This window comes from Emydura macquarii, unplaced genomic scaffold, assembly GCF_026122565.2.
Source record: "Emydura macquarii macquarii isolate MOO-44397 ecotype Brisbane River unplaced genomic scaffold, CSIRO-AGI_Emac_v2 contig_573, whole genome shotgun sequence".
Lineage (NCBI taxonomy): Eukaryota > Metazoa > Chordata > Testudines > Chelidae > Emydura > Emydura macquarii.
This window is the reverse complement of record NW_027130710.1, coordinates 959,206-971,634: the sequence shown is the minus strand read 5'-3', so window position 1 is coordinate 971,634 and position 12,429 is coordinate 959,206. Positions and strand designations below refer to the sequence as shown.

The following is a 12,429-nucleotide window of genomic DNA, read 5'->3' as shown; positions in this document are numbered from 1 at the left end:
AGCTGATGCCTCAGTTTCCCCATCGCTTCCAGCATCCCCATGCAGCTGGGCTGGCTGCAGGGCTCCATGCAGCCCCATCACCCCAGTAGCTAAAAGGCACATGCTCATTAATTTCATTCTTAACCCCCCCCTCCCCCAGGGAAGGAAGGATCATCGCCATCTTCCAACTGGGAAACTGAGGCACAGAGACTTTCCCAAGGTCCCACAGGCCAGGGGCAGAGCTGGCACTACAATCCAGACCAGCGCCCTAGCTCCAAGCACAGGCTGCAGGGTGTCCACGGACATGAAAAAACCCTTCTCCCCAGCCAGCAGCTCATTCTTGGGCACCCTTCGCTCCACCCCTGCGGCCCAGCAGCACCGGTTCTGCCTGTAACTCCCCCAGGGCCAGTGCTGGTGATCTACAAAGTCCCCTTTTAGTACCTGCCCCTGCCTGTTTTCACCACTTCTCCCCGCCTCCCGCCACTCCAAGTCCACATACCCCCGCCCGGCCTCGGCCAGACAGCTCAGCTCCTCAGTCTCTTCCCCACTCTCCCTGGCAATCCAGCAGCTCCCCCCTCTCTTACGGCAGGGCTGTGTGTACATACGCAGATTGCGGCAGTTGTAACAGGCTGTACGTACATTTACTGCAGGCTGCTACCTAAACAAAAACCTTCACTTGCAGCCTTTTCACAGCCCTGCCCTAGCACTGAGCAGCTGCTTCGGAGAACACACGGGCCACGCTTCAAATGTAGGCCTGGGCCCATTTATCTGAATGGATCAAAACATCGACCTCGCCAGCCTGTGTTCTGAGCCTCCGGCCCTACAGCCGTGCACAACACAGGCAGGACAGGCCCCTTAGTGTCAGAGGGTGGCATGACCCGTAGCCATGGGTGATGTGAACTTCAGGACAGGAAGGGAGAACACAGGCTTCAAACTGAAAGGTGACGCATCTAAAGTAGATTTGGCTGCTCCCTCCCTGCACCAAGGAGATCCAGACAAAAGCCAGCCAGGAAAACTCTCACTGCAGTGTGCAAATGCGCAAGTGAGCTACTTGCTCCCAGGCGTTCCTTGTAAAGAGCATCAGTGCAGATTTAGTTAGAGAATCAGGACAGGACGGAGGCAGAACCTTCCACTGAGTCATTCATGTTAGTGATTTCACAGGGCTAATTAATTAGTGTTTGTTTCTAATTATGGTAGTGTCACACATGGTCAGATGTTACGTAGTCCCACACAGCCATCTCCAGCCTGAGGGAGCAGAGCTAAGCCCAGCCACCAGCACCGGGGCTGCAGCTGACACAAAACACAACTCCCCCCTTACAAATGTGCTGCTGTTCTGCAAGACGAATTCAAACTGTTAAAACACATCCATGCCCCCAGCCACGCTCAGGGAGTCAATAAAAGATGCCTGCCAAACTAGCCTAAACCAGCTCCACACCGCTTCCACCCCTTCCTGCTCTCTGCAGGGAGCAGTGGTGAGCTGCCTTTTCAGAGGAAGCTGTGAGGGTAACAGCCTGAGGGCAGCGGCGGGACTAACGGCAGCCAGAAGTTACAGCTAGCAGAGGAGACGCTCCATGCAAGAGCTGCCCTGCACAGCCCGGCTGCGTGGATTTAAGCACGCAGGACAGCAGATCACAAGGCAGGTGCCAGAGCTAATTGAAATCATTACTGCAGCCGGCAGGGTCTAGGCAGATCATTCCAAAGGCCTTTTTTCTTGAACTCAAAGCGCACTGAGCACTTGCTCCAGAAGTCCAGCCCCAGTAACCACTCTGGCAGGCAGCACACAGCCTTCACTTCATGCTGGGGGTTAGTGAGAGCAGGCAGCTCAGCTCCAGACCAAAGCGCACACTGCTTAGCACACCTCAAGTTTAGATGGACCAACATCAATCAGGTGCAGGCTGGGCACCTGCAGACTGGCCTAGTAACAGACTGTGCACAACCCATGAAGATCAGCACTTGGGGGGGGGGGGGGAAGCTCCCTAACAGAGCCCACCTGCTATGCTTAATGTCACAGCCCTCAGCTACTATCCAGAAGTGGGGCGTGAAGTTCTAGACCCAGCCTTAAATGAAGCACCTTTAAGTACCTGCCGGGGTTCTAGGGAAGATGGCACTAGGTTAGTCTGACTGGTAGAGGACAGAACAAGGAGCAATGGTTTCAGGTTGCAGTAGGGGAGGTCTGGGTTGGATATTAAGAAAAAGTTGGTCACTAGGCGGGTGGTGAAGCACTGCAAGGGGGTACCTAGGGAGGTGGGGGAATCTAAGCTGCAGCTTGACAAAGCCCTGGCTGGGATGATTGAACTGAGGTTAGTCCTGCTTTGAGCAGGGGGTTGGACTCGATACCGCCTGAGGTCCTGTCTAACTCTAATAGTCTCTGCTCTTTTGGAGCAGGGCAGATAGACTAGTGCCCTCTAGGACAGTGGTCTCAGGCAGGCGTGTGCAGAGGGCTGCTATAGGCTACATCAACACACTTAGAGATTTGCCTAGTCTTACAAGAGGCTCTATAAAAAGCCCTACGCCCGGTCATCCAAACTAAAATTTCATACAAGGAGATGTTTAGACTGCTCTATACACAGCCTACACTGCACTGGAAGTACAATATTTATCTTCCCTGTGACTTTAGAATTCAATTCTATGGTAAAAGCACATAAGCAATTTCTCAGTAATCATGTGTCAGGAAACTTGTATTTTTGTAAGCAAGGTGAATGTTTGGGGTACAGCAGACAACTCTGACCCCTGAAAGGGGTACCGTAGTCTGGAAAGGTTGAGCGCTACTGGTCTAGGAAACTCATCTGTCCCCTCGCCCCAGACTGCCTGTAACTCCCTCCAAGCTGGTGGCATTGTTTGGGCCTGCCCACCTGCAGGGCTGCATTGTTCTGGATAAAGTTCTGAGCAGAGACGGTTAAGGTAGAACCCTAGCACTTTATTCAGATCTTAAGTTAACTGGTGGAATTTCAAGAACCAGACATACGTAATAAACCTCCAGAAAAATAGATCACGAAAGGCACTTTCCACTCAAGGCAGAGGCTACAGGCTGAGCATGTAAACAAGCTGGCTTCTCTGTACAACACCAGCCAAATCAGTCTCGCCCGCGGCCAGCTGCCGTAGCTTTGCCCTCCCCCTTGTGTTTACACCAGCCAGACCCCCTGTAGGTGTGACCCAAGGTTTTTCTGTAGGACACCTTGGCCTATCAGGGAATGCTGGAAACATGGCAAGGAATCATGGTGTCAAAAAAAGTGTTTAAAAAAGCTGCCATCTGAGCCAAGGGCTTCTCTGTACTCACACCCTGCCCCAGAGCACAATAAATAAGCAATTAGAAAAATGTTCAAGTATGAAGGGTTATTTTTGCCACCCCCCCTCCACTCCAAATGCAGCTCTGGCTCTGAAGGAAGCTGGCTTCTCTGTAGCTACGCCAGCAGTTCAGAGCACAAATTGGACCTGGCTTTGAAAATAAAACAAAGTTTAAAAACCTGGGAGGAGATCTGTGCAGTGTGGAATTCTCCAGCTTTCTTATAAAGAAAAAAAATTACTCTGATACCAAAGTGTGCAGCCTACAGACCTTGGGTAGTGCCTGGGGACTTCTCTGTAGTACATCCCCAGGCTGCCAAGCGCCTGTTTGTTAGACAGGAGATGGTGAGGTTTGGCTAGTGCTGAAACCATGCATAGGATTGATTCTTTTTTTAAAAACCTTATTACGTACGTCCTCCAAGAAAAAGACAGCTGGAAGTGGAGAGGTTAAAATCTGGTGCCGCTCCAGATGGCATTAAGAGGACGAAGCACCACAAGTGGGTAGAGTAAGAACAGCCTTTGAGTAAAAGCCACATCAGGCTGGAGCTCCAGGCGGAGCTTGCGTTGCATGCAGGGCTTGTCTACTAGGGGGAAGCACTCCCAGACAAAAGCTACATAGCCAGACTGACCAGGTTACGGGGACTAGGAGGCTTTACATTCTTAGACACCACAAAAATCATGCTGCTCAAAGGGCCGGGGCCGGCTAGATGCTATAACGAACCACAGATTCCACGTGCATGTTACAAGGACAATTTCTCAGTCAGCATTTGAAGGGGAAATTCACTGCAGTTTAGACTTTTAGGGTTGGGCTCGTGGCCATAGAACAGATCCAATCTTAAAGCATCGTTAACTAGGACAGACTGCTGTCTGCTCATCTCTGTGCAGTTACAGATCGCCTGGGTTCACTAGTTCCACTAATCCAGCGAGCAAAACACCAGAAATAGGAAGATAGCATCGCCTAACTTGTGGTCCCCATAGAACTAATAGCCATGACAATGGACAAAGTGTGCTGAGTAAGAGCTGAATCGGAGGACAGGATAAAATTAGGGAAATGGGGCTCTTCCCCCCCAGAGCCTGAAAGCTTCTCTGTAGTTTACACCAACAGGTCTGGGGAGAAAAGCTTAACACTTTCAATATTTAAGCTTTTTGGGTACTTCCCATGGGAAACTGTCCCTACCAAAGTGGCCATAGGCTGCGGTCCTCTGATAAATGGGCTTCTTCAGATCCAGATCCCTGGAATATACAAGTCCTTAACTTAATACAGAGCATTCAATCACAAGCAAAGCAAAACAAAAGACATTTTTCAGAAGCTCTGCTTTAGGTAACTTTTTCCTCAGCAGGGGGAGTCATGGAGGCAGAAACTCCATTGGCAGAGGAGGCTTGGAACTGCATATGGTGTCTTGGCTTCCCACACAGCTTCCACCTTACTATAAAATCCAGACTAAACACGTGGATTCATTTGCTGGCTCAGCGGCTCTCCTCTTTTCCTTTTAAGAAGGTAGTTGTTGTTTCTCAGGCTGCTTTGTTCTTTAGACGTCTCCTAGGAGATTTAGCTAGTTGCAGGCCAGTCCAAACTCATCCTGAGAAACTACAAGTGTCCAATCTCCCATGATGGCCTAGGATACTTACCCCTCACAGGGCTAGAGCACGTCAGCACCTGGGGATCCATTTGGTGGAACCACTTCTCCCTTCTGTTTAAGCTCAATGGCTGCTTCTGACTTTAAATCTGATGCTTCCAGCACAGGTTGCTAAACAGGCATGAATGCAAACAGCAGCACAACACCCCAGTTCAACAGTGCACCCAAAGGGGTCCCTCAGATAGGCAGGCAGCCAAGTCCTGCTCTAGAATCAGGAATTTTAAATCCAGGAGCATTTAGCACCCAGGGTAACGGAACCTATTGCCTTCAAGCACCATTAGAGCTCTCAGATACTTAATCCAAGAGGCCACCTGTTTGGTTAGAGACGGGGTTAGCTACTAAGGCAGTCCAGCACGGCGAAGTGTATTTCTACCGTCAGTGTGACATGGTTAGAAAGTCATTCCAGCAGCATTTGCACTAGCCAGTCTAGCCCTGTCCTTCATTCCCTACTCATTAGCTGCTTCAGACTTTTCTACAAGCAAGTAGGGAGCTATTCCCCCAGCTGCATGCGTTACCGTCTTTACCTGACAATGACCCCCGGGCGCAGGTCAAAGTTCTTCTTCACAATCTCGAGCAGCTCCCGCTCGCTCTTTGGAGAAGTGCCATAATGGAAAATGGAGATGGACAGCGGGTGGGACACGCCAATGGCATAGGAGACCTGAGGGCGAAGGCGAGTTTACACATCTCAGAGCACTAGATGACCATGTGGGCACCCAGCCTAACACCTCTGGTCTCATTCTGAAGGGGTACTTTGTACCCAGTAATGCAGGGCCCCCCCATCATCTACCCCCCGAAACACTTGCAACAACTGTGCCTCCCCTAATTTCATTCCACTCCCCAAGTACAGAAGTTACCAAGAATGATCAGCTCTCCTTTCAGCTGCTCCCAACGCATTTGCTCTGTTCATATTACTCCCTGCTTCCCCCAAGCGCCCCTTCTCAGCTTACTACTATTCTTGGGTCAGCCTTTGCTCTATTCTCTAGCACCTAGCCTGGAAGGGACACCCAAGCCGCACAGCACACTGCTAGCTGGCCAGCTATGCCAACTGTAACACTATGACTGCATGCCAGGTTATTACTCCCCTGGTTTGGATAGGATCGTCTATGCAACCAATCGCAGAACTTGCCACTCCCTCTGCAAGCTCCAGTTATTCGACACCCTCACTGAGCATCCCTGCTTTCCACACACCATCCCGTACCAATAGGATTTATGGGCTTCCCAATGCATCTAGCCACACCCCCTCCCCTTCCATGGGCCAGCAGCCCTGAAGATGTTTGGTTCAACGCAGCTTTAACGTGATTTACAAACTTCCTTCTCAAAACCTAAGGCAGCAGGTTGGACATACCTGGACAAGCACTCTCCTGCAGAGACCGGCCTTGATAAGGGACTTGGCTACCCAACGAGCAGCATAAGCAGCAGAACGGTCCACCTTAGTGTAATCTTTCCCAGAGAAAGCACCTCCTCCATGAGCCCCCCAGCCGCCATAGGTGTCGACGATGATCTTCCGGCCAGTCAAGCCGGCATCTCCCTGGAATTACAGCTCCCGTTAAACCGGACTCCAATGAGAAAAGCTGTTCAGTTTAGAGCACAGTAGCTGCCCTGAATAGCCAAGCCCACAAACGTAATGCCTAATTCTTGTACCCACTGAAGTCAATTGCAAGACCCCTCAGCTCAGTGGGAGCAGGGCTTTCAAATTAAGTTCACATGGATCCGGTTTCACTTCAAGTGAAACTGGACAAGTGGCAGCTTAATACACCTCTCCAATACACTTCTTTGCTGACAAGTATTTACTCCACTGAGCTCTGTAGAGCCATTGGTTCTGGGAGAAAAAAACTGGGTTTTAAGTCTGCACGGGAGCCTGGCTGTAGGGTATGAGGTATATATTGCTAGAGATGGGGAGTTGGGTATTTCACTTGGGTGTCTAATCTACATGCAGGTGACCAGTCTTCCCAAGTCCATTCCTCGCAGAACCAAAGCGGTTTTACCTGGGGACCACCGATGACAAAGCGGCCACTCGGCTGCAAGTGGTAGACGGTATCATCATCCAGGTACTTGGCAGGCACAACAGCTTTGATCACTTTCTCCTTCAGGGCATCCCTCATCTCATCCAAGCAGACATCTTCATCATGCTGAACCGATATGACAATCGTGTGGACTCTTATAGGGAGGACAGCACCACGGTCCTGCATGTACTGCACTGTCACCTGAGAACGACACCCCAGACCATGAGACAAAAGCCACACCAGGGACAGCCACACCTATGGCAGATCCTAACGGGGGGACAGCGGTGCTCTCCATACCTGGACCCCCTAAGTAGGACTGAGAATATTCAGACTAATTTCATTATTGGCTCCCCTCCTCCTGAAGGCTGAAATTCATTCTGCTCTTGCTGGTCAGCCTGTCTTTGCCCACTACGGCCAGCAGCCTGCCTCTCATGCACATGCCCATTACTCAAGCCACAGGACAGGGCTCCACTTACCTGAGTTTTAGAGTCTGGTCGCAGCCAAGGCAAGGTGCCATTGCGACGCAACTCTGCCAGCTTGGCATTCAGCTTGTGCGCTAGGACAATGGTCAGGGGCATGCACTCCTCGGTTTCATCTGTAGCATAGCCGAACATCAAGCCCTATGGGAGAAATGCAGTCTGAATCCGCAACTTCAACAGAACCAGCTACCGACAAGTGCTAAATACTGGCCCATAAACTAGGTTGTGTTTCCACTAGCTGGAAACCGCTGTTACTAGAATACTAACCTGGTCTCCAGCACCAATATCCTCTTCATTCCTGTCCAGGTGGACTCCCTGGGCAATATCAGGAGACTGCTGCTCCAAGGCGACGAGGACATTGCAAGTCTTGTAATCAAATCCTAACATACAAAGCAGAATTTCAGGTTCACAGAACACCTGCATTGCCTAGTTAATCCTAGGAAGATACGTTTGCTCCTTAGAACTCCTAGCTAACTGGTTACAGGTATTTTTAGGGACCAACCGCCTTATTTTCAAAGCTAGATACTAAAGCTTTCCAAAGCCAGAGAACAAGTAGTCAGAGGCACTAACCTTTGGACGAATCATCATAACCCACATGTTTGATTGTGTCACGAACAACTTTCTGGTAGTCAACAGCAGCTCTGGATGTGATCTCGCCAGCCAGGAGGATCATCCCAGTCTTTGCAACAGTTTCTAGAAGAGGGTAAAAGGAGATTCGTCAACTTCAGTGTCACCCACAGAGAAACCGCTCTCATAAGCTTACAAAAGTGCATCCAACAGGTGCCATTTCTCCCCTTTACTAGGCTAGGTATCCTCACCACAAGCAACTTTGGCATCTGGATCCTGTTTCAGGTGGGCATCAAGAACAGCATCACTGATTTGGTCACAGATTTTATCTGAAAAGAAATCAAACAGCCAATCACTTTCACTGCACGTTGCATTTACTGAATCGCTGTCTTTCTGCTCAATATGTTGAGCTGCCAATTCTGGGAGTCTCCACACAAATCTGTAAACAGACAGCAACAGCTGCAATGTTACATGACCCCAGGCAGACGTGTAGTCTTACACTGGTCATTTCCTCTCCCTGAGATGCAGCGCTTGTCCCATACTATACAGGAGTTTTTTTTATTCATGTGGAACCCTAAGCATTTGCTAGTAGAACTTTTAGAATCAAGTTACATTTATATCAGGACTTGTATTTAGCCACTCATGCTACTGTCTGATGTAGCTATAAGACAAGATTTTGACAGTATGCAACTTCCCGCCCTGATTATGACAATGCACCACATTGTCAAGTGATTTCTTTTAGTACCCAGATCACAGCAGCATCTGATAAGCACAAATACAAGAGACCAGTTTCAGTCTGGTGTGTGTACGGGTGTTTGATTTTAGAAAACGGCCCTGCGGCAAGACCACTCCAGATTTGCACACGTACAGCAAGAGACTGCATGTGCCCACCATCGCTCCCCTGATGGAATCTAACCATGCAATACTGTACACCGCAGTCATGTTGCCATTAGCCCCAGCGGCCAAAAAGCATCCAAGTTGTGAGCAGCAAGCAGCCAACTTGAGACTGCAGAACTGGTTTCAGCTGGTCAGCCAGCCTGCGCATAGCTAGTCGCTCTAGCATGACTGCTGCAGACAATTATTCTAGGGCAATCTGAACCCCCTAAAGCATTCTGCGATGAATAAGCTACTCACTCAGGGCTGGGAGATGTCCTTGACAGTGACCTTTCAGATCAGATTTGGAGCAGAGTGACATAATTCTGTGCGCTGCACCGGAATGAAATGGAATAAAGGAAAGCCTGACACTGAGCTAAGCCCACCCATCATCTTTAACCCATTCGTTCCTCAGATCTTTCACCAGTCACCCTGAACAGCAGTGCTGAAAATGATGCGACAATAAAGAATATCTGCCCCTGGAGAGAAACATTTCCCCTGGATGTAGTTTACAAAATGACATCAGAAAATTGCTGCTGGCATAGTTCTAATCAGCAATTTGAGCACTGCTGTTCTTGGCACTTCGCCCTCATTACAAGACTAGAAGAGGAAGTAGTTTTTAAGCCAGTTCATTTGCTTGGCCAGACCACAACTAGCCAATGGTTTGAAAAGCTACTGAGGCAACCTATTGAACAGCAGACTGGACTGAGCAGACTATTAAGTTAGCTATGCAGGGTGGAAGGGATTTATAATCAAGCAGAGAGAACGGGAATCGAAGCAGAATAGAGCCCCAAAATGGAGACCGCAGTCAGAGAAAAGACAAGGTTGAAATGCTGAAATCATGCCAGGACCGAGTGTGCTGTTAATCCTGCCTTGTCATGGAAGTGAAGAAATCTCCGGAAGAACTATTGAGCCTTTCACCTCGTAAGTGTCTCCACACAGCACCCCGCACCATGGTAGATGTTTTCTGGAGTGGATGAGGAAAAGCCAGTGCTCTGTGGAGCTGTCAGGGGTCAAGTCTCAAACACAAGGCTACTAAAGACTAGACTCAGAGAAGAGGAGGGTCGGAGGGGACCACAGGAGGCATCTAGTCCAGACCCCTGCTCAGAGCAGGGCCAACCCCAGCCAGGTCATCCCAGTCAGGGCTGTGTCAAGCTTAAAAAATACCTATCCCCCCAGCTGGATTTGTTTGTATTTAAACCTCCTTGTTGTGTTCAGCATCCCTGCATCCCCTGGCCCCAGGACACGGCCCAGCAGCGGGGAGAAGGTCCGAGCACCAGCCCGCCCAGCACGGAGGAGACTGCCTGACTGTCAGAGGAGGAAAATGAGTCACGGGGAGCGGAGTGACGTGCTCGGGGTGGCCCAGCAGGCGGCTGGCGGGGCGAGGGAGGGAGCCAGGCTGACAACCGCTGGGCCGGCACTGGGACCCCAGAGCTGTTGCTGGGGGGGGGGGGGGTCACATGGCGGGAGGGGGGTCGCAGAGCGGGGCAGCCCGCGGCACGAGGAGGCTGCAGGCGGCGGCACCGGGATGCAGGGGGCGCGTCTGCGCGTGCCAGGAAACCGCTTCGTCATGTGCGCCTCGCCCCCTCCACCTCCCCGCAGCACGGCCGCGCCCGCCGCAGCTGCCCGGGCCGGGGCCGCGAGCCCCCCCCCCACACACACACACACACACAGGCAGGCGCGCTGCGCTGCGCGGCGGGGCCGGCCCATCATGGCGGAGGCGGACAATGCCAGGCAGCCCGGGGGAGACTCGCTCCTCCCTCCACCCCCCTCCCGGTCCCCACGCGGGGACCACGTGCCGCTCGGCAGAGCCTGCAATGCGGCGCGCGCCCTCGCGGCTGGCAGCGGCGCGCGCGCGCCCCGGCCCAAGGCTTTCATCACCTTCCCCTCCCCCCTGCGGCGCGCGCCGGGCGCGCGCCACCCCCCCATCCATCCCTCCCTCCCTCCCGCCAGGGGCTGCCCCGCCGCGCGTGCCCGAGCCCAGACGTAGGCGCTGCCTCGTGAGGCGCCCCCCCTCCGCGCGCGCCCCGGCCGGCTTCCCGCCGCGAAGGAGGCCCCGCCCCGCCCTCACCTGGGTGCCCCTCGCCCACGGACTCGGAGGTGAAGAGGAAGCTGCCCTCGTCGATGAAGGCCTCGTAGATGCCGTTCAGCTGCCCGTTCATGGCGGTACCGGGGGAGGCGGCGGCGAGAGACGAGCAGCGGAGACCTGCAGCTGCGTGACACAGGGGCCGAATGAGCGGCGCCTCAGCGACACCGGTATTTATATCCTCCACGGCCCCGCCCCGCCGCAACGCGCCAATCGGGGGAGCGAGGGGGGCGGGTGGGGAGAGCCGGGATGGGACTCAACCACTCCGCGGAGAAGGGGGGGAGGATCAGATTATATAATAAATCCTCCTGCCTGCCACCCCGACCAGTTCGCTCGGACAGGGAGGCAGGGGATTTCGCATCGCTCACCGTAGGGCGTGACAATAATGCCCGTCCTTAACTCGGCCCGAGGAGGGCGACACAAGGACGACTTCGAACCTCCCCCCCGTGTCTGCCACTTGGACTGATCCCAGACCGCAGCTAGCCGCTCAGGGCGCCGGCAGGAAGAGATGCTACGCATGCGCAGTGAGAGAGCCATCCCGCGGGCGGCTCAGAGGCTACTGCTGGTGCCTGTGCCCGGCCGAGCAGCGACCCTCCCGCCCGCAGGGGAAAATGCCGCTGGTGCGCAGGCGCAGTGTCCCTCGCGCGCTGAGGAAGGAGGGGCGGTCGCGTCAAGCGCCTCATGGCCTGACCAGCTCTGGCGGCCATCTTGATTTGCTCCCCTCCCCCACCCTTGGCCAATGTGACCCCCCCCCCAGACCCTCCCCACCGAGCAGCCCCGCCGTGTGCTCACATCGCCCCGTGCCCACGTACCCTGCTGAGGGGCAGCTGCTGGGGTTCCCCCCCCCCCCCCCCCCCCCCCCCCCCGGCCTGGCCTCTGGGATCCAGGGGGCCCGTGGGCAACAGCCGGGATCCAGGCCTTGGTGGCGGGGCCGGCCCAGCCGAAAGCCGCCTGTGGGGCGGCCGTGGGCTCGCGTCCCTCCTCCGGCAGTGGGCTGGGGCGGACTCAGGCCTGAGGCGGGATCCACCCACGGAGGGGACAGCGGGAGGAGCTGAGCCACCGGGGACGGGAGCCGGGCCCGTAACGCACCCGGGCGGGACGAGCCCTGCGGCCGGCCTCTCTGATTTGGACCGCGGGCCCCTGCAGGTTGCACGGGCAGAGCTCCGTGGGTTGCATTCGGTTCCAGCGTCTGAGGAACCGGGCCGGGCCGGCCGGGAGATCCCATGCGAAATTCACGTGAAAGGGCTGCGGGCTGCATTGCTCTAGCGCTGGTCCCCTGCTGACGTCACTCCTCCGCTGACGCGCACGTAGAACCCCATTGACTGGCCTTGTTTCTAAATCTCTGAGCCAGGACAAATAAAATGTGTCTGGGCAAAGATTAGCCAGATTCTCACTAAGTCATGAGGCTTCCGCCAGTAATGGAAGATGAGGGGGACGCACAGACACAGGCATTTCCACTTGCACACAGATAAACAACTGGATTTATAATGTCAGTATATACATCTCAGGCACTGTTTTCTAAA

At 53.6% G+C, this 12,429-nt stretch overlaps 1 protein-coding gene across 1 annotated transcript; it reads right to left on the bottom strand.

The window, feature by feature from the left end:
- Positions 1 to 2,738: 2,738 nt before the first annotated feature.
- On the bottom strand, positions 2,739 to 11,046 carry MAT2A (methionine adenosyltransferase 2A). Its single transcript, XM_067540304.1, has 9 exons — positions 10,892 to 11,046; positions 8,199 to 8,276; positions 7,951 to 8,073; positions 7,648 to 7,760; positions 7,378 to 7,521; positions 6,884 to 7,102; positions 6,244 to 6,426; positions 5,423 to 5,556; positions 2,739 to 4,494 (listed from the first exon to the last, which is right to left on the bottom strand). Exons 1-9 carry the CDS (start codon positions 10,980 to 10,982, stop codon positions 4,392 to 4,394), a joined length of 1,188 nt encoding a protein of 395 aa, XP_067396405.1. The 5' UTR covers positions 10,983 to 11,046; the 3' UTR covers positions 2,739 to 4,391.
- Positions 11,047 to 12,429: the final 1,383 nt, after the last annotated feature.

Excerpts from the sequence above, each read along its gene's own strand:
- MAT2A (XM_067540304.1), bottom strand. The coding sequence starts at position 10,982 with ATGAACGGGCAGCTGAACGGCATCTACGAGGCCTTCATCGACGAGGGC. Across the intron at positions 7,761-7,950 it reads TTATGATGATTCGTCCAAAG|GATTTGATTACAAGACTTGC; the intron begins GTTAGTGCCTCT and ends TTTGTATGTTAG. Across the intron at positions 7,103-7,377 it reads GACCAGACTCTAAAACTCAG|GTGACAGTGCAGTACATGCA; the intron begins GTAAGTGGAGCC and ends TGTCGTTCTCAG.